General features: G+C 38.1%; 1 protein-coding gene across 9 annotated transcripts in view; it reads left to right on the forward strand.

Moving 5' to 3' along the window:
- Nucleotides 1-27,523, forward strand: part of REV1 (REV1 DNA directed polymerase) — an 83,668-nt gene that overhangs the window by 21,518 nt on the left and 34,627 nt on the right. For 8 of the 9 annotated variants that reach the window (XR_003437629.1, XM_027128834.1, XM_027128829.1 and 5 more), the window contains 5 exons: nucleotides 1,717-1,777; nucleotides 3,101-3,227; nucleotides 15,936-16,104; nucleotides 22,955-23,107; nucleotides 25,847-26,550. Coding sequence is in view for 6 of the 9 variants with exons in the window: in XM_027128834.1 (XP_026984635.1) it covers nucleotides 1,727-1,777; nucleotides 3,101-3,227; nucleotides 15,936-16,104; nucleotides 22,955-23,107; nucleotides 25,847-26,550 (1,204 nt within the window). In the remaining 3 variants the exon portion in view is untranslated. Of the gene's footprint in view, nucleotides 1-1,716; nucleotides 1,778-3,100; nucleotides 3,228-15,935; nucleotides 16,105-22,954; nucleotides 23,108-25,846; nucleotides 26,551-27,523 lie in introns of those variants that run through there. The other variant, XM_027128835.1, reaches the window with a different exon arrangement.

Here is a 27,523-nt window from a genome sequence, read left to right on the forward strand (position 1 = left end):
TCTTTTACTTTGGAAGGGGGAAGAACCTTTAAAACTTTTTTTAAAAAATGATTTTGTTTCATACTGGTCTACCCTCATTAAACTATGGATAAAGATTTTCATATTGGCCTTTTGCAATAGGTACCTGGTAGATCTTAAATAAATGAGGCTTTTAAGTAGATGGCCAGATGAATTAAACTTTTTAAATGTATTTTGTTCTTTAATTTATGTTCATTTAGCAGATTAATAGTTGCAGATAATTTTTGTGAGTGTGCATTCTTAATGTACAGTGGCCAGAACACCCACACTCTTTAGTTGTAAGAGCAGATGTGCAGAGTCATAGTTTATACTGAAGTCAAGAACTGTGTGTTAACACATTTCCCAGACTCCTTTAAGATAAGGGAGAGGTCTTGAGGGACTGGACAAAGTGAGCCTCTTGAAAACAGAAGAAGTATTGAACAGCACTGATGGCAGTCCTGGGACTCAGGGTGAACACATTGGGTAGCCATGCCCTTACCTTCGTCAAACTTAAAAAGGCAAAACAAAGCAAAGCAGCCCTTCTCTCCGCCAGCATCCACAGCACCTGATCAGGGTTAATCACTTTGCCTCCTGTTCTCAGCCCTTTCCACCTGCCCCTTGTCTCTCTGTTGGACTCAACTCTGACTCTCTCTGCATGTCTTTCAGTCACCTATTAAGAGTAGACAGTAAAAATTCATAATTAATATAAAATCAGCAAGGAGAAATTATAAATCCTGTATATACTAAGAATAGAAATATTTGAAAGAAAATATCTGCTGATGTGTGTGGATAAAGTGTGGCTATCTTAAGATGTTATTCAATAAAAGATTTTTTTAAAGCATATCAAAGCCAGTTTATCTTGGATAACGTATAAGCCTTCTCCAATGGTGTATGGTAACCCTTTGATATTAACCTATATAATTATTAGAAGAAAAATACTTAATTGGAGATCATATTAATTTTGTGAAGAATAATGCAGCCATGTCCCAAGATGTAGCCATTTGGGTTAGAAGAATTTGACTTCACAAGGAATTTCATATAATGCCTGCTTTGATTTATACCTTGTTCACCACTAAGCCAGCTGACACTTGAGATGAGCCATTTTGGTGGCTTCATGGTATAGTTGGTCATGTGTTGCCTTAAGGAGAATGCCAGATTTACCAATTTATTATTGGTGATAGTCTTTCTGCATCATGTCCCCTAGTTGCTTTGATTGACTTCTTTTAGGATTTTTGCATAATAGATGAATTACACTATGACTGTACTCTTAAGTGTGCAGTATGTAATAGCAAAGACAGAATTTAAGAGCCATATTATAGGGCAGTGCATGAAGGAAAATGTTTTCTTAGGTTCCATTAACATTAATGTTAAGTAAGCACAGTATGTTAGTTGGATTTGGTGATGTTTTACGTAAGACGGTGTTAGGATTGATGGCCAGAAATGCATAAAAGTTTTTCCTGTTAAAATTAAAATTTGAAATAGTTATAATTAAAACCTGATACTTAGCTGTAAGGAGTTTTGGGGGGAACAAATTTCACTTGTGAAGCCAGAGAATGATATGCTTTGGAAAAAGTTTCCTCAGTATGATATTTTGAACTTTTATGAATTGAACATTTGAATTTATTTTAATTTCTCATTTTTCTTGATATTGAAATAAGATATCAATTAGTAGTACCTTTTGTCATGAAATTGATATATTTCTTTCTTCCCCTAATACAGAAGCTCCACCATGAGACGAGGTGGATGGAGGAAGCGAGCTGAGGATGACTGGGAAAAATGGGTGTGTTTTAAAAGAATAAAAATAATTATATTGAACTGTCTAGGTATTTTTCATTCTTCTTTTAGTTTATAATGTGGTTGAAGGCATATTCTAAATTGTAAATCCCTTTAGACACCAACTCTGTGTTTTCACAGTGTATTGAAAGCTTAAACTTTGAGAAATTTTGTCCTGAGGAAATAAATATTCTGGTGCACAGAATTTATTGTATGATAATTTTATTGCAGCATTGTTAATAATACTGAAAAACATTAAAACTTAGATATCCTATTAGTAATAGGGGATTATCTCTATACCGTGGAACAGTGTACACCCATCATTTAGCTGTATATTTCTTAAGCTGGCAAGATGGCCTTAACTAAAAGGGTGTATTATAAAGGACTGTTATTACATATGATCCTATTTGTGTAAAACCTCTGTGTTCTGAGGCACAGAAATAACTTTGAAAGTAAGATCCCAAAATGTTAGCAATGAATGGGATCATAGCTAATTTAAATTTTCTTAAAATTTTGACAGCATGTAATATTTGAGTAATCAAAAACAATGAAGTCATTTCCATTTTGGAAAAAAATATATACCACTTCTAGACACCTACAGCTTTATTCTAAAAACCTTATTGATAAAGTAAAATTGATAGTCTTAATCGATTAACCTTAATTATTTGGACGTTCAGGAAAGGTGTGGCTGAATTCATAGATTTGTCAAATAATAATGTTTTTATATTCTTTTTGAGGTTGGTGTTATGAATATTAGTAGTACTACCAGGTAGATTGATTAGATCCAGAATTTAGCCACTGAATCACTTATTGTATTCTTATCTACATGTATGGAAGACTTTACTGGTTTGTCAAACTGCTTCATTTTACTTGAATTTATTAATCTTAAGCTTCACATACACAGAAGATAGTGGAAGCCAGTCAAAATATATTCTTACTGACCACTTGTCAAATTTTTAATTGATTTAAGCTTTGGTATAACTTTTGCTTGATTTTGTAGATAAGAACAATATTTTGTGGCATTACACTTATTAACCTTGACTTACCTTTTCCCTCTTTTAACGGAACTTTTACCATTGTAACAATGTGATAGAATTATTAAACATTGAGTTGACAGAGGGAAAAACTCTCCCTTGACCTGCCTGTTTTATTGCCTTGCATTATGGTTCATGTTTATCATTATACCTTATGTCATCCTTATACCTTGGTTACTAGCACAGAGTAAGGCCTTTTTATTATTATTTTTTTAATATAAATTTCTTTCTAAAAAGGGGAGGGTGGGAAGAAAAATAAAACTTTTGTGATTAGCTTACCTTTTCTTTAATTCTAGGGTGGGTATATGGCTGCCAAGGTCCAGAAACTGGAGCAACAGTTTCGATCAGATGCTGCTATACAGAAGGACGGAGCTTCATCTACAATTTTCAGTGGCGTCGCCATCTATGTTAATGGATATACAGGTTGAGTACTCTTTACCTTTTAGGTACCCCATTTTGGCATGTACTTTTATTAGGATTGGGAGCGATTTGTTTTAAATTCTGTTTTTAATTATTTATTTTGTATATAAAAAAGGTAAAAGTAAAACCCTCTGCTTAGATACCCCTCCTGCATGTTTCCTTTCCCTCCTCCTGTGCCTGCCATTGTCTTATTTTAAATTTTATCAAAGCAGATAGTTTTTTAAAGTCAAGTGAGGTTTAAAATGAAAAATTAGGATCCTCCTGCTTAAACAACTCATCACACGTATGGGGCTTGTCAACTGTGAGCTTCAACAGAGGGGGATCTGGTAGGGCCACTTCATTGGTGAATCTTCAGCTGTAATTATCCAGAGGTCCTTTTGGGCTGGTGGAGGAGGGGGTGGAGTGTGTGTGCCAGATTTCCCAGACTCTTGCCTAGAGAAGGGTGTAAACCCAGCTGCTGGCATCCTGGTTGCCAGGAGGGAAGGAGAGGGCCAGGAATCTCACTGTTTAGGGAGTAGAGTGCCATTTAATCTCCCTGCTGTGTTCTTTCCTCCTCTCTATCCCTTCTCCCCTCCTGCTGTGCCTGTTGTCATCGAGTCCAGTATCTGGAAGGGACAGGATAGTGTTTCATTGTGAGTTGGAGAGGAGTTCTGGAATTCTAATTCACAGTTTCAGCCGTGAGCTTCCTGTTTTACAGCCTGTCCACAAGCCCACTCTTGGAGGTGCCCAGTGCCTCTGTTTTCACAAGTTTCTCTTGGTTTCACTGGCACCAAGCAGTGTCTTCTGGGTCTCCACACAGCCAGCTCATCTTTCAGATCTTATCTTTCTCTGATCTGCCCCGTCAGTTACCACTTGTCTGTTGGCTGTCAGATTTTACTGCCAAAGTTTTCTTTTTATTCTCTTGAGGATTCCTCTCCTCTTAAGATCATTTTCTTGTGTTTTTTGAGGTGAATGGCTATAAATATTTGTGTTGGTCGGTTAACGGTATTTCCTCCCCACCTCTCAGTCGGCTGATACCCGCTCGTTTTTAGGGTCTCCGTTTAGCACTCCCCCTCGGTTGTCTGATTGTCTTGCTACTGGTGGGGGTGGCTTCTCAAGGTTCTGTGGGGCTCTGGCTCCTTGCATTTATTCACATCTTGGCATTTATTAGATCTTATTGTAGTTGCCTGTTTACTAGACAAGAGCAAGAGCTTCATTTCCACATTTTCATTACTGTTGTGTCCTTGGTGTCTCTACAGTGATGGGTATAACCACTCAGGGGGTACTTGTTGATTAAAGTTAAGTTTTAATTTGGCTGATACAGTTGCCTGGTTGAGTTTTAGCAGGCGTGATTGACAATTTTGTCTAAGAATGTTATCTCAAAACGAATGGTGGTGCAACTTTGGGAAAATTCACATGCACCTTTTCTACTTAGGCATCTTAGAACATTCAAGCTCCACAGACCTTCCTGAGATGCATTATAAAAGATTAAAGGTGTTAAGAAATAAACATTGCTTGTTACATCAGCAAGTTTTGGAAGTCCCCAGTTTTCGAGGGCACCCTTATTTACATAAGAGGAAGAAAAATAGATTCTTTGTGTGAGGGAGAAAAAAATGAATATTGTAGTAATCATTACCATGGTTGAGAATCTGGAATTCTAATTTACTTTCATCACTAATTTTTATGTGACTGTAAGACATTTTCTCTTTTGGACCTATTATTATCTCTATCCTTTTCTTTAAGATAGAGATAATATTAATTTTTATTCTTGTTATTGTTAGGATTACATTGTAATTCTTTAAGTAAAGTTCCTTTATGTTGAATTTCATAGGGACATGCAAGTTGTGGTGATACAATTTTTTAGAAAAATTTTCACTTTTAGTGACTACTTTTGAAGCTTTATAGATAAAACAGAATCTAACAGTCTCTGTGATAAATCAGCATGAAAAGAATAGTGCTTTAGATGCAGGGAGACAGGTGGGGAATCCTGTGTTGTTGTTGGTTCTTACTCGTGCTCCCCATAGACTTTAACTGATGTTCCAAGTTTTCTTGATTCCTTTAAAGCTCCTAGTTCTGCCATCTGAACTTCTCTTTGGTAACCCACATCCCTTCCAACACAGTTAGCTTTGAACTTGAGTTTAGAGATAAGATTCCCCCATCTTCTGGCTACTCTGCCTCTGTTAACCCATTCTCTCATCTCTCTTTTTCTCCCAAACAGCATCTTTTGCTTTCGAAGGTTAATAACTTCTTTGCCTTCTATCTCATTTTTTTAATTAAAAAAAAATTTTGACTGTAGAACCACATGCAGAAAAAATAGAGACCATGAACCTTTGCCCAGTTTCCCCCAATGTAACATCTTGTAGAGCGGGGGTCCCCAACTTCCGGGGCCCCAGACCGATAACCTGTCCGCAGCCTGTTAGGAACCGGGCCGCACAGCAGGAGGTGAGTGGCTGGTTCGCCAGCGAAGCTTCGTCTGCCGCTCCCCATTGCTCGCGTTACCGCCCAGACCACCCCCCAGCCCACCCCTCCGTGGAAAAACCGTCTTCCACAAAACCAGTCCCTGATGCCAGAAAGGTTGGGGACCGCTGCTCTAGAAGATGGTGCTGTATCAACCAGGAAACCGACATTGATACGGTCAAGACACAGAACCTTTTCACACAAGGATCCTTCCTGCCTCCCTTGTGGAGCCATACCGACTCCCCTTCTGCTCTCAGCCTGGCAGCTACTAGTCTGGCCTCCATTCCTCTACTTTTTTCATTTCAAGAATGTTACGTAAATAGAAGATACAGTATATAACCTTCTGGGATTGGCTTTTTTACTCAGCATAATACGCTGGAGAGTCATCCAAGTTGTTGTGTGTATCAGTAGTTTTTTCATTTTTACTCCATGGTATGGATGTTCCACAGTTGAACTGTTCACCCATTTAAGAACTTCTGGGTTATTTCCTCTTTTTGGCTGTGAACACGTGTGTACAGGTTTTTGTGTGAACATAAAGAGTGCAATTGCTGGGTTATATAGTAGTTCCATGTTTCGTTTTTTTCTAAGAAACTGCAAAACTGTTTCCCAGTGGCTGTACTATTTACATTCCCGCTAGCAATTTATGAGTGATCCAGTTTCTGTGTCCTTGCTAGCATTTAGTGATTTTTATTTTAAAAATTTAATAGGTATGTAGTAATATCTCTTTGTGGTTTTAATTTGTATTCCAGTCGCTCCACATCCCCACCAGCATTTTGTACAGACAGGTTGGGTTTTTTGTTTGTTTTAATTTAGGTATTCTAATACATGTGTAGTGGTATCTCCTGGCGGTTTTAATTTGCATTTGCCTGATGGCTAAAGATGTTGAATATCCTTTCCTGTATTTATTTGCCACCTGTAGATCCTCTTCAGTGAAATGTCTGTACATGTCCTTTGCCTGTTTTCCAATTGGATTGTTTGGTTTTTTACTGTTGAATTTCGAGGGTTCTTTATATAATTCTAGATACTACTCCTTGTCAGATACGTGGTTTGCAGATATTATCTCCCAGTCTGTGGTTTGCCTTTCACCCTCTTCACATGGTCTTTTGCAGAACAGAAGTTTTTAATTTTGTTGGGGTCCAGTTTATCAGCCTTTCCTTTTATGGATTGTGCTTTCAAGTCAAAAGTCTTTGCTTAGTACTAGATCCCAAAGATTTTCTCCTATTTTTTCTAAAAATTTTATAAGTTTATGTTTAATTTTTAAGTTCATGGTCCATTAGAATATTTTTGTTTGTTGTTTGTGGCCTGTGGATATCCATTTGCTAGCACCATTGTTGAGAAGGCCATTCTTCCTGCATTGGATTACTTGTGTACTTTGCCCAAAAATCAGTTGGGCATATTTGGGTGGGTATGTTTCTGGGTTCCATGTTCTATTCCATTGACATATGTATCTGTCTTTTCACCAGTACCACATGGTCTTGATTACTGTACCTCTGTACTATATAGTAAGCCATAATACTGGGTACAGTGATCATTGCCATTTTATTCTTCTTTGGAAAGGTTGTTTTAGCTATTTTCTAGGACCTGTGCTTTTCCACATAAATTTTAGAAGAAGCTTTTCTGTGTCTACAAAATAGATACCTTGCTGAAATTTTGATAGGAAGTAAATTAATCCTATATCTCAATTTAGGGAGAATTGACATCTTTACTCTGTTAAGTTTTCCAATCTTTGGACCTTTCATCCCATTTTACTCTGTGTTAATTAATTCAACGAATATATTTTGTATGCTGCTTGCGTGTTAGGTACTATGTTTGAACAGAGATGACAGTGATGGAGAATGTGGATTTTGTGACAAAAAAGTAATCTCTGGGCATTAGACGTGAACAGAGCCAAGTGAGTGGCAACATAGAAGTAATTATCTTTGAGGGTTAGAGTGATTACTTCATAGAAGAACTGACTTTTTGAACTGGTCTTGGATAAATAAGGTGTTTTTTAGACGAAAATGGGTAAGGGCATTCTTGTCCTAACCCTGACCTCCATTTTCACCTTTATATTCTCTAATTTTGGTCAACAGGATTATTCTGATATTTGAGATTTGTCTTTGTACTTCCTCTTTCCTGTGCTGCTGTTTGTGCTCTTGCTTCCCTCACTTCTGTGAACTGGAGTCATATTCATCCATTAAGACCCAGTTAAATTAGATTTGCCTCCTTCCTTAAACTGGTCCACAGAATATACATTTCATAGCATTATTGCTAGAAACATTTACTTTTGACACCTGAGTTTTGTCTTGTATTGCCAGGTCTTACTTATGTGCTGAGTTTGGGGGAGTCTGAAAGCCCGTTGTGTGTGGTGACACTGGCCGGATGTGGATCAGAGAGAACACTGTGGGGCCTCCATTAGCTCCTCCTCCAGGGCTTCATCCCTCGGAGCTCTGTCAGATGTTGCCTTCTCCAGGAGACTTTCCCTGACCAGCCTTATGTAAAATACATGGATCTTGCCCCCCAGTTGTTTTCTAATCCCTTATCCAGCTTCATTTCTCTTCATAGAATTTATTTTTTCCTGAACTGGTATTTATCTGACTTACTTTCTGTCTGCGCAGTGAAATAAAAGTGCTGTGGAGCACACCCGAGAGTGCCAGGGCCTAGAAGCCTGCCCGGCACATTGTAAGATTCTCAATAAATGTTAGTTGAGCCTACAAATGAATAGCAGAGTTCTGTGTTTGTACATTAAACACAAAATGTGTTTGATGTTTGAATGTTAAAATGTGTTCACTCATACACTAATTCAACTCAGTTTTCTTAAATGGGTAGTTTTTTGTTGTTTTTTTTTTCTGGTACGCGGGCCTCTCACGGTTGTGGCCTCTCCCGTTGCGGAGCACAGGCTCCGGACGCGCAGGCTCAGCGGCCATGGCTCACGGGCCCAGCCGCTCTGCGGCATGTGGGATCCTCCCAGACCGGGGCACGAACCCGTGTCCCCTGCATCGGCAGGCAGACTCTCAGCCACTGCGCCACCAGGGAAGCCCAAATGGGTAGTTTTTAAATAAGAAATGGGCCACACTCTAGGCTTACTGAATTGTAATCTCTGGGAAATAGGCCCTGGGCATGTTTATTTTGATGAAAGCTCTCCTAGTGAGCTAGTGCTTCAAATCTAGGGAGCGGTAATTGCTCTTCTGTGGAGTTGGATCAGGACAGTGAATATGGAAAGAGGCGTTCTGGTAATTTCTGCTTTTTCAGTAGGTGGATAAGAGACCAGGTCTGGTGACGTTGGCACTGCTGAAGTTTGTGGAAAAGCAGGGCAGGCTTGCGTATGATTTGCAAAATGAAACAAGGGGATATACAAGTGTAACAGACTTATATCTGAAGTGGTCGGAATTTGTTTGAAAACGTAACGTTAACATTGATAATTTTCTGAGCATGTGAATATGGTGATTTAGGAAAAGAGTCCATTTAATGCTCTAATCTAATTTTTTGAAATGGATACCTTCCAGGAATTATTTTCTACGAATATATACATAGCATCTCCTCCTGTTTCCTGTGAGACTGATGGTGTGAATCCAGGGATGTAGGAATTTAACTTCCTACATGGGAGAGACTTACTGTATTAATTTCTACCACCCCCTGTAATTTTGCCTGTGTCTGATAGGTACTTGCACCTGTTAGGTACTCAAAAATGTGTTCTTTAGGCTTTTGAGACGTTTCTTTGCTTTTTACTTGGTTGAGTGTATGTGGCTTTTAGTCGAATTTTGTAATTCTGCTGTACTTAGGGAGGAGAGGGGAAGAGAGAGTAGGCATGGCTGCTGGAGAAAGAGTATTGGCCAGGGGTCAGAAGACAAAGGGGTCTGCACAATAGCTAGGTGATTGTGCACAAGTCCTCTAATTTTCCTCTATTTCCTCATCAGTAAACTATGCTAAATTATCTTTCTAATTTATAGGATTGTGAGACTCAAATGAAATAACGAAAGATATTAACTACTGTAAGACCAAAGGAGGTATAAGCAGCCATTGGCTTACTTCTTTCTAGCATGTATGTGACACAGCCAAGATTTAATCAAGTTCTTTGGACATGCAGGATGAAACCGTACACATGATGACTGTTTTCTCAATAGAGATCTATCAAGGAAAGCTTTTGCACAAGATTTTAAAACTTTGTTTATAGAATGTGTTTTAACCACATGAGCAAAACTCTTTTATAAGCTGTGTCCAGAGACGTCACAGTGGTCTTCAGTGGCTGTTCCAATGTGATGGCGTTTGCTGTGGTGGAATTTCCCATGTGGAGCTTTAGGCCTAAATCGTGGTCCAGTGTTTATTATGTGCCTTTTACCTTTTCTGTGCTTGCCTGTCTCTTACTTTCTGTGGTTGGTTTTAGTTAATGCTAAAATTTGATTGCATACAGAATATTCTCGAAGAATGTTCTGTAAAATTAACAGTAGGAGTATTATGGACCATGAGTGTTACGGATTTGCAAAGCTTTCTTTCCCAGATATCTGTAAGTTTTTAAAATTGCACAGTCCTATTCAGTGAGAAATACAGTTAAGTAAAAATTATTTTCTTGTTGATCCAATGTTCTTTGATGTATCTTGTGTTTTGTCAAGAAAAGGATACATGTAACATAGAAAAGAAAAGTGTATATGTTGTTCAGCCTATAAGATGCATTTTAGAACCTGTTTTTAGATCTATTAAAACTTGAAAATGTTGCCGTGTTACAGTCCTCTTTTATCTGAAGTTGGTCTCCTTTATAAAATCCTCATTCAGGATGCTGAGGAGCTAAGAATTTTGGTTTAAAAGGATGTTCCATTGGGATTTTGATTTGTATTTCTCTCATGATTAGTGATGTTGAGCATCCTTTTTTTTTTTTTTTTTTTTGCGGTACGTGGGCCTCTAACTGTTGTGGCCTCTCCCGCTGCGGAGCACAGGCTCCGGATGCGCAGGCTCAGCAGCCATGACTCACGGGCCCAGCCGCTCCGTGGCATATGGGATCCTCCCAGACCGGGGCACGAACCCGTGTCCCCTGCATCGGCAGGCGGACCCTCAACCACTGCACCACCAGGGAAGCCCAGCATCTTTTCATATGTTGGTTGGCCATATGTATATCATCTTTAAAGAAATGTGTATTCAGGTCCTTTGCCCATTTTTAAATTGGGTTATTTTGTTGTTGTTGAGTTGAAATACTTCTTTATATATTCTAACTATTAACCCCTTATTAGATAGATGATTTGCAAATATTGTCTTCAGTTCCACAGGTTGCTTTTTTACTTCTGTTTATTGTGTCCTTTGATGCACAGAAGTTGTGAATTTTAATGTAGTCTAACTTAATCTGTTTTTCTTTTTGTTGCCTATGCTTTTGGTGTCATATCTAAGAAATCATTTCCAAATCCAATGTCATGAAGCTTTTCCCCTGTGTTTTAAGAGTTTTATAGTTTTAGGTCTTACATTTAGGTCTTTAGTCCATTGAGTTAATTTTTGTGTATGGTATAAGATAAAGGCCCAACTTCATTCTTTTGCATGTGGATATCCAGCAAATGTGTTTTTTAATGACCTTTTCCCCCCACTGATGTTGTCTGTTCTGTCACTACATAATCAACATTTGAACATTGTACCATGACATTTTTGGTCTTCATTTGATGAAGATGCATCATTTGCACCTTAAGTTGGTTTCTGTTCTTTTCATTAGCACATGACATTTAAAGCAGTCCCTGACAGCACCAGTACCTTCATGAACAAAACCTGTGCAATGAAATCATGGTTATCCAAATTATCGAGAACATGCTTGTTTTTTGTTTTTGGTAAGGATAGCATTGAAATGACTATAATCATCTCACAGAGAACTTGTGATGCCAAGACTCTGTTGTTGAATTCCAATCTTGGAATCACCAGTGGTGAGCATTAAGTGAGATGAAGTATGGAAAGTACATGACTGGAATAGGTGCTAAATTAATGTTAATTTTCTTTCCTCAGTTCTTTTTACCTGCTTATGATTATGAAGCAGTAAATGACAGTTTTATTTTGTTCTACAAAGAGGTGGATGTTTTTTAATAAAATTGATATATATATTGGTGCTACTAGAATGACAGTGTCTACTGACTATTTTTTGGCTGCGTTGGGCCTTCGTTGTTGCGCACGGTCTTTCTCTAGTTGCAGCGAGCGGGGACTACTCGTTGTCACTGTGTGCGGGCTTCTCATTGCGCTGGCTTCTCTTGTTGCAGAGCACAGGCTCTAGGTGCACGGGCTTCAGTAGTTGTGGCACACGGGCTCAGTAGTTGTGGCACGTGGGCTCAGTAGTTGTGGCGCACAGGCTTAGTTGCTCCTCGGTATGTGGGATCTTCCTGGACAGGGATTGAACCCGTGTCCCCTGCATTGGCAGGCGATTCTTAACCACTGAGCCACCGGGGAAGTCCCCTTTGTCTGGTTTTGGTATCAGGATGATGGTGGCCTCATAAAATGAGTTCAGAAGTGTTTTTTCTTCTGCAACTTTTTGGTGTGGTTTCAGAAGGATAGGTGTTAACTCTTCTTTAATTGTTTGGTAGAATTCACCTGAGAAGCCATCTGGTCCTGGACTTCTGCTTGTTGGGAGTTTTTAAATTACTGATTCAATTTCAATACTAGTAATTGGTCTGTTCATATTTTCTATTTCTTCCTGGTTCAGTCTTGGGAGATTGTTCCTTTCTAAGAATTTGTCCATTTTTTCTAGGTTGTTCATTTATTGGCATATAGTTGCTCGCAGTAGTTTCTTAGGATCCTTTGTATTTCTCTGGTGTGGTTGTAACTTCTCCTTTTTTCATTTCTGATTTTATTGATTTGGGCCCTCTCCCTTTTATTCTTTTTTTTTGCGGTACGCGGGCCTCTCACTGTTGTGGCCTCTCCCGTTGCGGAGCACAGGCTCCGGACGTGCAGGCTCAGCGGCCATGGCTCACGGGCCTAGCCGCTCCGCGGCATGTGGGATCTGCCCGGAGTGGGGCACGAACCCGTGTCCCCTGCATCGGCAGGCAGACTCTCAACCACTGCGCCACCAGGGAAGCCCTCTCTCTTTCATTCTTGATGAGTCTGGCTAGAGGTTTATCAGTTTTGTTTATCAGCAAATGCTTTAATCTTAGGGAGAGAAAGTAAGTAAACTGTAGATTCCTGACTGGCCAGATGTTCAGTTTCCACTATTGTATGTGAAGTCATTATGATGCTCTAGTTTAGTTTCTGTGATCCCTAGCCCCTGAAAACCTTCAGTTATGAATTTTGAATTAATTTTGTTTGAAAGTTGTTTTCATTTCTCTTTCCAGTGCGCTATCCAATTTGGTAGCCACTAGCCATGTGTGTTAATAAGCGTTTGAAATATGACTAGTCTAAATAGAGGTGTGTTGTAAATGCAAAATATATACTGTATTCTGGAGACTTAGTATGAGAAAAAGAGTGTGAGATATCCCAATTTTATATATTGATTACATGCTGAAATGGTAATATTTTGGACTTATTGAGTTAAATAAAAACATTAAAATTAATTTTTTACTATTTTTAATGAGGCAATTAGAAAAACTTATATATGTGGCTTGCGTATGTGGTTAACGTATTTTTACTGAGCATCTCCAGTAGGTGCAGTCAGTAACAACAGATGGATTCTACGCTGTAAGCATTTAACAAGAAGTAATCAAACCTGGCATGTCTGTATGCACTTTGTTAGCTTGCTTGCTTCTTCATTTTGTAAATATATTTTATTGAAGTATAGTTGATTTACAATGTTGTTTTAATTTTTCCTATACAGCAAAGTGACTCAGTTATATATATTCTTTTCCATTTTGGTTTATCACAGCATATTGAATACAGTTTCTTGTGCTATATAGTAGGACCTTGTTGTTTATTCATCCTATATATACTGGTTTGCAATTGCAAGCTCCCAATCTTTCCTTCCCCAACCCCCCCCCCCTTGGCAACAACAAGTCTGTTCTCTATGTCTGTGAGTTTGTTCCTGTTTTTAAGATGTGTTCATTTGTGTTGTGTTTTAAATTCCACATAAAGTGATATTATATTTATCTTTCTCTTTCTGATTTACTTTGCTTAGTATGACAATCTCTGGGTCCATCCATGCTGCTGCAGATGGCATTATTTCGTTCTTTTTTATGGCTGAGTAATATTCCTCTGTGTGTGTGTGTGTGTGTGTGTGTGTGTGTGTACCACATCTCTTTATCCATTCCTCTGTTGATGGAGATTTAGGTTGTTTCCATGTCTTGGCTTTGTAAATAGTGCTGCTGTGAACATAGGGGTGCATGTATCTTTTTGAATTCTAGTTTTGTCTGGGTATATGCCCAGGAGTGGGATTGCTGGATCATATGGCAACTCTATGTTTAGTTTTTTGAGGAACCTCCATACTGTTCTCCGTAGCGGCTACACCAGTTTACATTCCCACCAGCAGTGTAAGAGGGTTCTCTTTTCTCCACATCCTCTCCAACATTTATTGTTTGTAGATTTTCTGACGATGTCCATTCTGACTGGTGTGAGGTGGTACCTCATGGTAGTTTTAATTTTCATTTCTCTAATAATTAGTGATGATGAGCATCTTTTCATGTGCCTGTTGGCCATCTCTATGTCTTCTTTGGAGAAATGAAAACTACAGGCCAATGTCTTTAATGAATATAGATGCAAAAATTCTCAACAAAATATTAGCAGACCGAATCCAACAACACAACAGATCATATACCATGACCAAGTTGGATTCATCACAGCGTCACAAGGATGGTTCACCATACACAAATCAGTCAGTGTGATACACCCCATTAACAAAAGAAAAGTCAGAAACCACGTGAGCATCTCAATAGATGCAGAAAAAGCGTCCGATAAAATTCAACATCTGTTCATGATAAAAACTCTTACCAAAATCGGTATAGAGGGAACATATTTCTTCTTCTAAAGACCAAAACTCACTGAATTAGATAGTTATTATAATAAAAGTACTTATTTAAATACTTGGACCTGTATCATTTGTGTTTAAAGAAAATCTGTTGCTTGAATAACAAAGTAGATACACAAGCCTCCTGTGGAGGCCACCCCCAGCCTCACCCCCAGGTACAGCTGTTGCTAGGAGAAGTGTGGTACAGAGTTTCCCTTAGATTAATAGGTGAAAGAAATAGAGAAGCTATTGAAAATAATTAGTTTCATGTGATACTAGTAATGCCTGTCATAACATAACTTTAGTGAGTCAGACATTTTTTTATGGGAAAGCATAAACCACATTGATTCTTGTTTAAGATATTTTTCTATAGTTTTATTAAGAATAAAATAATCTGAAACAAAATTGGGGGAAAAAACAGTGCTTCTTGGTCTGCAATTCTTATTTTGTTTTGGTTAACTTTATTTTTTGGCTTTGATACAAGTTCGTATTAGGAAATGGAGTAAAATTTTTTTAACTTTTCTTATATTTTTTATTTTATTTATTAAAAAAATTTTTTTAAGCCAATCATCTTTTTACACATTTTGAAAGAAACATTTATTTATTTATTTGTTTGTTTGTTTATTTATGGCTGTGTTGGGTCTTTGTTGCTGCATGCGGGCTTTCTCTGGTTGCAGCGAGAGGGGGCTACTCTTCATTGCGATGTGTGGGCTTCTCATTGCGGTGGCTTCTCTTGTGTGGAGCACGGGTTCTAGGTGTGTGGGCTTCAGTAGTTGTGGCACGCGGGCTCAGTAGTTGTGGCTCGCGGGCTCTAGAGCGCAGGCTCAGTAGTTGTGGCGCACGGGCGTAGTTGCTCCGCGGCATGTGGGATCTTCCCAGACCAGGGCTCGAACCCTTGTCCCCTGCATTGGCAGGCAGATTCTTAATAACTGTGCCACCAGGGAAGCCCTTATATTTTTTAAATAAAAGTTTAAGTTATTAAGCTTCACAGGAGTAAAGTCTAATAAGCTCTACAGTAAGTGTGCTCACAGTAAGTATTTTTAAACATAAGATAAAAATGTCAAGGTCAGTATAGCTAAATGTGGTTGAAATTTTTAAAATATTTGCTCTATTATCAGTATTTAATTCATTACTCGAGGTGCCTATCTGCTTTTCGGGGCATTGCTTGGCAGTAGGTGTTTTTCTGTTGGTTGACTGTGCCTTTAGCAGCCAGGAGAGTCGGATGTGCTAAGGCAAAATAGCTCTATCACTTTGTGATTTTCCTCCCAACTTTGCTTACTGGCAACACAGCCAAGGAGAAGGTGTACCAGTGATACGTTCTTTAAATCATCCTGTTTAAGGGATTGTTCAGCTAGGGCTCTACTTTCTTAATGTAAAACTTTTAACATGTTTTATTATTAATTTTACAGATCCATCTGCTGAGGAATTGAGAAAGCTAATGATGTTGCATGGAGGCCAATATCATGTGTATTATTCCAGATCCAAAACAACACACATCATTGCCACAAATCTTCCTAATGCCAAAATTAAAGAGTTAAAGGGAGAAAAAGTAATTCGACCAGAATGGATTGTGGAAAGGTAAGTTTAATTTTTAATTAAATTAATGAGTTCTAAAAATTGTAATACTTTTTCTGTTATAAACCCTTATCTAACTTGTATTGCCTCTTAAGGGTGGAGAGTAATCCATGTCTTAAGAAACACCACTGTGCTCCTTAGCCTCGCGTGATGCTTCAGGTGGCCTGGGGTTTGATGTTAGTGTTCTTGCAACGTCAGCTCCCAGGAATTAAGGGAGATGACTCAAGTGAGCGGCAGGAAGCAGCGATGGGAGGGGTTGACAAAGCATGCTGTTCACTCAGCAAATATTTGTGCACCTGTTACGAGTAGGCAGTGTTCTGTGTACTTGGGAAATACATCAGTGAGCAAAACAGAGTCCCTCCCCTACCTCTTGGAGCTTACATTTTATAAGGGGAAACAGATAATAAACAGTATATAAGTAAATTTATGTCATATGTTAAAAGTCAGTACATGCTGTGGGGGAAGAAGGAAGATCAGGATAACGTGCACCCAGAACACTAGGAGTGGGCGGCAGTTTGCAGTATTATTAGTACCTGTTTTTCAGTTAGTGTGGCTCCTTGGCTGTTGGTTTGGAATTGGCGTGTTGTAAATCAGTGCTGGCCATTCACACTAACTTCCTAAGGTTAAACATGTCATCTGGAACCTTGGTGATGAGCCAGAACTTGAGTGATTCATATATAATACATATGAGTGATTGCTAGATTTATGAAAGTTAAAAGTGAAAGTGTTTAAATCATAATTTTATGAATAGATTGTAATCAGTATATGAGAGAATGGTCAGACTGTATAATGGAGTGTTGATGAAACAAACTTAGAAATTATGTTTTTTTAAGTCAACTGCCGAGCTTTTTTCTTATCCTATATTTCATTAATTCTGACACCTTCCATTAATTTATTCAGTAGATTTCGAATTGTTAGGTTTCGGGACTTCCCTGGCGGTCCAGTGGTTAAGATTCCATGCTCCCAGTGCAGGGAGTGTGGTTCCGATCCCTGGTTGGGAAACTAAGAACCCACATGCCACGTGGCACGACCAAAAATTTTTTAAAAGGATAATTAAATAGAATTGTTCTGTTCCTCTGTATAGCAGACATAGCAGCATAGATTCGTGAGAGGCAGTGTATTATAGTGGAAAGGCTGTGCTTGAGCTCTGGAGACATACCTGGGTTCACATCCCAACTCAGCGATTCAGGGTCCCTGTGATCTTGTGTAATGGGAATAGTTACGCAGCCATTCTGAACCGTGTTTCCTCATTTGTAAAAGAAGGCTGCTGTCTACCCGCTATGGTTATGTGACAACTAGGAATAATTTGTGCAAACTACCTAGCACAATGCCTTGTGCGTTGTAGAGGCATAAGATGTAAGAAGCTACTGTTGTTATTTTATTTTTATTCTATAAACATCACCGAGTATCAGAAAATAAATTCCAAAAGGTCAAAGTGCATTTGTCTTCCGGAAAGCCAAATATTCTTATAGATTAGGGTTTATTTAAGCCTTGGCAGATTAAGTTGAAGGTCCATCCCTAGAACATCTTTGTGCTATGTTCCCAGGACCCAGCCACTGTCCATTCATTATATAGGATTAATGAACCTAGCTTTTAGCTGTGTGTCTTCTTAAAAGTAAATTGTGAAGTTTTCAGTATAAGAAGTTAGTATCATTCCAGAGTGTAACTGTGTGTTGTCACTTAAAGACAATCCTTTCATTGTGCCGGGGCAAGGATTTTGATCTGGGAATATTACTTTGGCTTTGGAGGGGGTGGGGGAGATCCATGGGTAAGGAAAGCGGTGGTGAAAAGAGCTCTTGCTTGGTGGGACTTGACTTGCTTAGAAAGTGGTGGTCTTCATTACAGCTCCTGCTTTATACCTGCTCTTCTTTCTTGTGCTGAATGCTGCTAGAGAGATAATACAATAAAAAATGCACCTGAGACAGTTACAAGTTATAAAATACACCTTAATGGATTTTATTTTAGTTTGAAGTCAGGCTTAATTATCTGTTTTTAAATAACTGAAGTGACTTTGTTTTTTTCTTTACTTTTTTTTTTTTTTTTTGGCGGTACGCGGGCCTCTCACCCTTGTGGCCTCTCCCATTGCGGAGCACAGGCTCCGGACGCGCAGGCTCAGCGGCCATGGCTCACGGGCCCAGCCGCTCTGCAGCATGTGGGATCTTCCCGGACCGGGGCACGAACCCGCGTCCCCTGCATCAGCAGGCGGACTCTCAACCACTGTGCCACCAGGGAAGCCCCTGAAGTGACTTTGGAATCATGGTTATGTGGCTTATTTGCTTTATGTTGTATATGAGAAGGCAGGGCTAATATGGTTAACTGATTTGCCCAAGAATTCAGAACCCAGATTTTCTGACTCGTATTTGGGTCTGCTGTTTGCCATTTAATTAAATTGTTATAGGTGAGTTGGCCCATGTGGAAATGGTTCAGTCTGGGCTGTACCCTAATACATTAAATAAATGCCCGGTGTCTACGATGTCATAAGCATGGGCTCCTCCACGTTAAATCACAGTGCTGTTTTCTTTCACACTGTAATCCCAGTCGTCTTCATCTTTTCTCCTTCTCAGCAGTGTTTTAATGAGATTTTATTATACTTAAAAATTTGAACATTATATTAGCCGTTTAATGGATCATACATGATATTCTCTTCTATAATTAGTTTTCCTGTTTTTAGTTTGAGCAGTTTGAAAAGTGACTACCACTTATAAGTGTGCAGGATGATTACTTTGCTTTGATTAGAATTCCCTGGTGTCTGTGTAGGTGCCATTAAACCTGAGTTAATATAGGCATGATTATGGGGTCATGACTTCTGAGAGGCAGGGGAGTCCTTTAATGAGAAGCCTGTGTGCGTTAGTTTAAGGTCTGAGATTGTTACTGAAGGCCTTGCTTTGTAAATCTTACGTTTGTATATAGTACAGTATAGTATAAGTTAGTGATTTTCAAATTTTTCTCTTAATCCTTTTCTTCAGACAATTTTACACTGAAATTTGAAGTGTGACGTAGTTACGGAAGCTGCTGTGGTTCACCTCACTGCCTCATCGGGCCCGAGCACAGTTGAAAACATGGTCCTAAGTTATTCCGAGTCCATTTTGTTCTCGTTGTTCATTTTGTGTTGAGTCTTCGGTGGCGTGGGAACCTGCCTCCTCTGGTTGGATTCTCACGGGCTCTGCTGTGAGACGAGAGGGTCCAGTTGTTGCCAACTCGGTTCTTCTCGTGGGGGGTGACTGGCTCCCAGTGAGTGTGTCCTTTCTTTCTAAGCTCCCACCTGTAACGTTAGCACGTTTGTCACACACTCGTGATGCTCTGAAGATCTCATACTTCCTATGGACTGAAACTTTGTTTCTAATTACACTCAGTGTCAATATTAGTGCTTACTCAACTCAAAAGTTGGTTGCAATTTTATCTCATGATTTTTTTCATTCCCCTTATTTTTTTGTGTGTCTTGCCTCGGTTTATTCTTCGTAGAAAATGTGTGTGATTCTAGTTTCTGGTATAGGTTTGACTTAAAAAAAATTAATCTTGAGTCGGTTACTTTCTTCTCTCACAGCACTGCAGAATTCTCAAATTATTTTTACTTGGCCAATTAACCAGTACACATTTCAGTCTCCCCGCCACCCCATGACTTGTTGTAGGTAATATTTATTAGAAAATAGAGTCTTGGTCTTCAGGAGCTAAAGAATGAATATGAATAGCTTAACTCTCTCAGTATCTGTAGTAAAAATTAAAAAGCAGTCTGGACCCTGAAGGATAAAGGGCAAAAAGTTATATACATATGTTCATAGCTGTTATTTCCTTTTCTGAGCTTGTGGGATCTTGGTGAGTGGTTGGAAAGTTTGGGTAATGGGAGAGGTGGTGGCAAAGCGAATTTTAATTTTGAATGCATAAAGAATAATGTTTGCTTAATGGTAGAATAATAGGCAAAAACAGCTCAGTTTGTCCTTAGCACATAATTAGATCCTTTCTTGCCTTAAATCCATTTTTGAATGAGGAAGAAGGATAGATGCATGAATGGATGGGCAGATGGGTATACAGTGTCAGATATGGTTTTTCTAATAGAGAACGACTGGGATGTTGACTGGAACCATACAAACATTTGATGTGCAGAATTGCTTCATCTAAAGAAGATGCTATTGCTACAGTTACAATAAAAAGTTTGGAATAGAAATTTAGTGACTTTTCTTGTATCTTAATTTTTGCAAAATCTCCCAGACTCTGGTTATAACTGGCCGTGTAAATTCATTTTCAGCATAGGAAATAGGAAATGATTTAAAGAACAAAGTTCTGCTGTAGATAACTTTACTGGGGCTATAGGACAAACCAAGAGTTAAAACTCCTCAAAGGAAGTGAATATCTCACATGCAATGAGTATGTGCCTGATACATTGTATAGAATGTAAGCTCTTTCATATATATCAGAATCTACTTTCAGTGTACATGGGAAGAAAGCTGAGTATATAAAGAAACCATGTAGTAATATATTTTGGTACAGTGAAGCTCCATTTGGTTTTGAAATATGGGTTTTGATGTTTGGCTCTGTTTTTTTTTTTTTTTTTGTAAGAAGAATGGTAGAAAATATAGAATACAGCTCCTTTGTGCTTAGGATAAACAGTGAAATTAGAAAACGTTAGAAATGAATCCCTGAGAGACTTTGTAAAAGAAGATCTTTTAAAAATATACCATCAGATAATGTTTCTCTCCATATATCTGTAGATGGATAAATGGATAAGCAGGGATAATTAAGAATGTACACAGATGTATAATGGTTTGGGCTTGAAATTAAAAGAATTTCTTGTCTAACGTTACTATAGTGCACTGGGCTTTAGTTTCTTTTACTGGGCATCTCTGAGGATGTCTGATTAGAGACTGCAGTATTTAAATTGGCTCTTATTTTATATCAGTCTCCACGGACTTAGTTATGTAAGCCTTAAGTTCTGGGTGACTGTTGTTAGGAGTCGTGTATGATCAGTTTAGAGAGCACCTGTAGCGTCTGGGTCACCCAGCAAGCTGTCAGTAGGATGGGGGAAGCCAGCATGATAATGGGGCGTGTCCTGGCTTCATTGCACGTTGGTTTTACTTCAGATGTGCAGCTGACATATTGAGCACAGTTTCAGTCTCCACTTACCCCTTAGTTACAGCTGTGCTGTGTGTCATGAAGGAGGCAGAAGGCTAACGTTAGGGGTAAGTCCCTCTGCTTCTGAGGGTGGGAGAGCAGGCAAGATAGGTAATAACTAAGAAGACAAAGGTCCATAGCCAGGCAGTTAAGACCAGTTGCTAAAGGAAGTGAAGTTAGTTTGATAAAAGAATAAAGTAAAATTCACTGTGCTCTACACCTGAAACTAACACAACATTGTGTGTAGATCAACTGCACTCCAATAAAAATTTTTTAAAAAGAATAAAGTAAATTAATAGACGGTCTAATTTTAGGATTTTAATTCTAGTATTTGAATGTAATCTGTAATCTTGATAAAACTAACTTTTAGCCTGATGGTAAATTTATTTAGGTAAATGAAAATTGAAGCGTGTTGTCACTAGTATGTTCTCAACTGTCATAAATTAGTAGTTTAGCATATTTAGTAATTCCGCCTAAAGTTGAAGGCAGTTTAGGTGGGATTGTATATTGATATAATTACATAAAGGACATAGTCTATAATATGGTATAGTTTCATTTTTAGGGTATGTCATCAGTATGTTTTTCTGTATTCACAATTGTTGACTTAATATTTTAGATTGGTTTTGTTTGTTTTAAGCCAGTTCAGTCTTTTTTTTTTTTAAGTTCTGTGGAGTGTGCTTTGAGAAAATAAAAATGTCAAAACTCTTGGATTTGTCAGATAATAAGAAAAGTATTTTACTGTATTATTTTTCTTCTAAATAATTAAAGGATGGCTTTCTTAATATATATTTTAGGTTTAAAGCCACACATGTGCTTTGAAATATTTCCTGATACTTAAGGAGCCTGTTTTAAAATTTGGATGTTAGCCTAAGCATATTAGTTGGCTGTTTTAAAATTTGAGTTTAAAATGGTATTTTTAAAGATACAGTAACCGTATGTGTAACTCAGTTTATTAGAAAGCAAAACTCAGTTTCATCGAATCAGTTTTAGTTCTGAAGTATAATAGGCATTAGGGAGTGTCAGTTAATCTAGTATTATAATACTGCTGTTCCCCTCGTTTTTACAGGTGGTGTTTGATGCATATATAGTGAGCATTTGGAAGACAATATATAGATATATATGATAGCTTCTGCCCTCTCAGAGTTCTGTCTTCAAGTGGCCTTGTCTCTGTCACTCTTACACACATAAGATAGTATAAATTATTTGTTAATCTTACAGTTGAGATTCTTTATTTTGTCCTTTTATTTTACAGTTTTTCACATTTAATAGACCTAACATGAATCTTGGAAATTGGGAATCCTCATCCAGTTCCCTTATTCTGGAAAAATTTAATATGTGAGATAGGATTTGAGAAAATCTTGATGATTCTGTGTGAATTTTGGGGGGGGGAAAGATTGTGGTTAAATATTAAAGTCATGACGATTACAATATCGACTAGTCCAACTCTGTGCTTGAAGTTTTTCTCATCCTACTCTATAGTCTATTTTCTTTTCCTCAACATGAGATGGTTGGCTACTAGTTTTTAAAATTTCAGACCTGTCTTTTCATGGGCAGAAGGTCTCATTCTTAAGTGTGTAATAAGTAAGGTTGTATTAGGACCACTAAAACAAAGGGAAAAGGAATAAACTAGGAAAAGAGATGGCATGTTGTTGGTGAAATATTCCTGTCATTGAGAACATTCATTTTTTGTGAAGCTCCTTTTCCCCAAGTAATAAACTCTTAAATTGGTGTTACTTTTTTATTTTAGCATCAAAGCGGGACGACTCCTGTCCTACATTCCATATCAGCTGTACAGCAAGCAGTCCTCCACGCAGAAAGGTCTCAACTTTAATCCTGTGTGCAAACCTGAGGACCCTGTACCAGGTCCCAGCAGCATCACCAAACAGCTCAACGACAGGGTGTAAGTTTGTCTAGGTTGGGGGAGACTACACCGCTGGTTTTTAGCAGTGAGAACGGCCCCGCTCTGCTGAAGACAGAGACAAACGTAAAAACTGGCTATTCGTCTATATTAATCCTGTTGAAGTACAGGCGTGCATGTCTTACCTAAAAATTATTTTTATCATGACAGTTTCATAAATAAAATGTAAACAAGAAAGCTTTTCCACTCTCATTAGATTCACATGTTAAACCAATGGATCTTAAATTATTAGAAGTAAAATGTTCCATGGGTTTTCATGGCAGTAACTATTTTTGACACAAGTAATTTGCCATAGACTATTGCTTTCTCAAAAACTGAACTAACTACTCCAGCTAAAGTTTTGCTGTGTGCTACTGCATAGAAAGACAGGTAATGAAAATGTTAACACTTTTAGGTTATTTTTGAAAAATTCTAAATCAGTAACAATTCTAAATAGGTAAATATTTTATATCAATTAAAATTTAGTTGATGACCCTCAAGGTTATAGAGTTAGAGGTGAATCTAGACTTTATTCCATGTGTCTGATTTTAAAAAATATTTTGACTTAAGTTTTAATTGCAGTAATCCTGGGTAAATTGGCTTCACAGTTAATTGGTGTGTTGCCTTAACTTGTGTATCAGGTAGTAGTTCATTATCATGGTTCATTATCATTAGCCTTCCCCTTATTTATTAAATTGTTTGCTTTGGGAGTTTGATAATATTTTTTCTAAAAGACCAGGAGTCTAATTAACTTGGGATGATCCAGTGTCACTACCTTCTGTAGTTTTGTTGTCATTTGTTCTTTAACTTATAGGTTCACTTATAAGTGTATTCAGTTGTTTTTCACGTTACCTAAAACATTTAATTTTTTTTTTAGTACCATCAAGGTGTACAAGTAATATCAGAAAAGCTTCTGAATATACAACTTCATTTTTTTCTTCACTAATAAAAGAAAATACATATGTGTGTGTTTTTTTGAAATTCTTCTTTGTGTTGATTTTAGGAAGAATTTACCTATTAGATTTAAATTATTGATCCATTTATGCTGTTGCCTAGTAAATGTATATCCACTCGTGATATATTTCTAGTACAGCTACTTTATAAATGTCCATTTGGGCTGAAACACCGTAGTGCAGAAAGAATGGGTATAAGCAGTATGTTTTCTGCCAATGTGTGCATTTCTGTTGCATGTGTTGCTAGTAAAAAAACCTTAATATTTATGACATAGAAAACTAGATTTAAGACTTTTCTGACTTTACTTTTGTTGCTTTCTGTGTTCTTTATTTTTGGCATGTTCAGTGCATTTAATAAATTTCTTTGCAATTCCTTTATGTGACTTTTTGCTCCCTTGCTCTCGGTCTCAAGGGCCAGACTTTCTCTGACACATATCAAATGAGGTTTTCCTTCCTTCCTCTCTTAATCATTTCCCGTTGGTCATCTTTTCCTCTTTCACTGGTGGGATCATCTTTGAGGACAGGACCTACTCAGACTTGGCTGTCAGATTCCATGAGTTGGTCAGCCAGAGCCAGAGCCAACCCAGGAATGGCTGGTGCTGTTTCGCATCCAGCTCATGCGTGGTTTGCTGTGCAGTCAGGCTGTCATGACTAATGTACCCAGTTGGTATTAGGAGCAGGAACTTTAGGTTAAACCTGGTAATGCCGTGGTAATCTCACCTGTGCCTTGGTGCTGCATGTGGCACCCTCATGTGGAGCCTGAACTGTACTTGGACTAATGCTGTGGACTTTTCTAAGTAGAATGAATTACTGCTTTGTAATTCAGATTTTTGTTTTTGTTACTTAGGTGATTCTTTTGAATGCAGATGAATCTTGTCTTTATTACAGAGCATTACCAAGCAGACATCTAGAAGAGCCAGGATGTGAATTTAACATAACATTTGTCATAGTTACTGCATTTATAAACGTGTCATCAGGACACTTGGTCCAGATTGCCTTGGACCTACCGCCCTGGCATCTAAATAATGCTTTTCTTAGAAATGAAATGCTAATTCCCTTGTCAATAGGGCGAACATCCTCATTTTTCTAGGTATGAATTTTATTGAATTAACCATACACATTGACCTTTTTTTTACTTTTTATCTACTTGTGCAACAGTTTGACCCTGTTAATGAATTAGTGAATATAGTCTGTCAGTCATTTCCTGGGGGAAAGTAAGGAGCCTCAGGATTGTAGCAGTATTGGATTTAATGTGTTGAACAGTGCCTTACATAAAACTGAAAGTAAAAAGAGGAGTAAGAATTCAGATAAGGTTTCTTACCCATTTTTACGGGAATTAATTCATATTGTATTAATTTAGCAAATACTTACTGACTACCTAGTAAATGCCAGACACTGTGCTACAAACTGGGTATTTAAAGCTTACAGATTACAGTTAATTTATAGTGGGAAAAATAATTGAAAAGAGTTTCTTGGATTTTTCTTCAGTCTGAAAAAGATCCAATTCTATTTTCTTCTCTGTGAGTCTCTGAAATTAAAAAAACAAAAACAAAAACCTGAAAGGCTGTTAATGTGCTAGAATTTTCCTAGTTACCGTGCTCCTTCAGTTTAGCAAAGAATTATCTTTTATTAGAAGAGCAATAATGAAAAAAAAGTTTGTGGCTTAATCATTCAGATTTGGTGGAGGGAATATTAAAGTGTGTACCACTAAGATAGCGTTTAAATGGAAAATTGTTTTAGCCTGAAAGTCAGACATTATTCATTTAAACAAATTTTTTTCCTGCCCTAGAAATCACATAATTAAGAAGATTGAGACGGAAAATGAAGTCAGAGTCAATGGAGTGAACAGTTGGAATGAAGAAGATGCAGATAATGACTTGGGTTTTGTGGAGCCGGAGCCCTTCTTCCCAGGAAGGAAACAGAACGGAATTCCGCATCCCAGAGATGGCAGTGCCGTTTGCAACGGACACACTCATAGCTCTAACGGTGCCTTAAAGACACAGGACTGCTTGGTGCCCAGGGGCAGCGGTGTTGCCAGCAGCCTGTCCCCCGACCCTGCCCATGAGGAGGAAGCAGCCGAGAGGAGCGGCGGCGGCTTCAGAGACTGCGCTGAGCAACAGTCCCAGCAAAGCACCAGAAGCACAGATGCTCTGCGGAATCCGCACAGAACTAATTCCTTCTCCCTGTCACCTTTGCACAGCAACACTCGAGTCAATGGTGCTCACCACTCCACTGTTCAGGGGCCTTCAAGCACAAAGAGCACTTCTTCAGTCCCTTCACCGAGCAAGGCGGCACCCTCCGTGCCCCCCAGGCCCTGCCGCTTCATCTCGGACTTCTACTCTCGCTCGAGACTGCACCACATCTCCACGTGGAAGTGCGAATTGACTGAGTTTGTCAATACCCTGCAGAGACAAAGTAGTGGTATCTTTCCAGGAAGGGAAAAGTTAAAAAAAATGAAAGCAGGCAGGTCTGCATTTGTTGTAACTGACCCAGGTAGATACTTACTAAAATTGTTTTCTTAAGAAACAATCATGCTTGATCATTTGTTCTTAATCTGTCACTGGTATTCTCGTCAATACTAAGGTCTTGTAACATGGAAGTCTCTAGGAATAGCAGGTTATGTAAGTAACAGTGAGTATAACAGATGACAGAAAGCTTTCTTACTAAAAAATTTCTACAAAATTAGATTTGAGTGTGGCTAAGTGAACATTTTTAGGTAATTTAAATAGTAATGAGGTTGGGATTCTGAGCATTCATTCCTCCTGTAGACCTTATCAGTTGTTGACGTTTTGAACTGTAAAATATAGCATATTTTATATTCAGTGGTTAAACTCCTGTAAGAATGAATTGGTTTGGTAAGAGTAACTGTTAATTTTTAAAAGCTTGCGTCATAATGATTTATCAATAATTAAATAACTTTGTCATAATAGCTATTATAAGTATAGTGGTAAGCTTTTAGTGAGGTTAAGTATTTTCACATATAAGTAGGTTGGTTAATTGTATTTTGTTTTTTTAAATAGTTTTCTTGTCATCAAAAACAAACAAAACCAACAATAACAGGCTGTATTTCTGTGCCCGTCATTATAAATTGGTATCTGGTTTGAGGTTTTAGTTGCTTTTTATGGATTAAATGGGTTCCCCCTGGGGCGGGATCTCAGAGATTATCTAGTATTACCCTTTAATTTATAGCTGTGGAAACTGAGGTGCAGAGAGAAGCTCATGGTTCTCTCACAATGTGATAGAACCTCTCCATGTGGGTTTTTTCTGTTATGTTTTGCTGTGTTTGATGTATTCCAAATGCTTTTTGTTATTTATGAGATATTTCAAAATAATGTTATAGGTATTAGATTTTCCTTTTATCATGCCTTGGCCTTGTTACCTAAAGGTCGTTTAATTTTGAAAGCTTCAAAGAGCTATTACGGATCAGTTCTATGAATGGGAATAAGATGAGAGATTTTTATGTTGT

This window comes from Aethalodelphis obliquidens, unplaced genomic scaffold (assembly GCF_003676395.1).
Source record: "Aethalodelphis obliquidens isolate GAN/ISIS:26980383/991018 unplaced genomic scaffold, ASM367639v1 scaffold35, whole genome shotgun sequence".
NCBI lineage: Eukaryota > Metazoa > Chordata > Mammalia > Artiodactyla > Delphinidae > Aethalodelphis > Aethalodelphis obliquidens.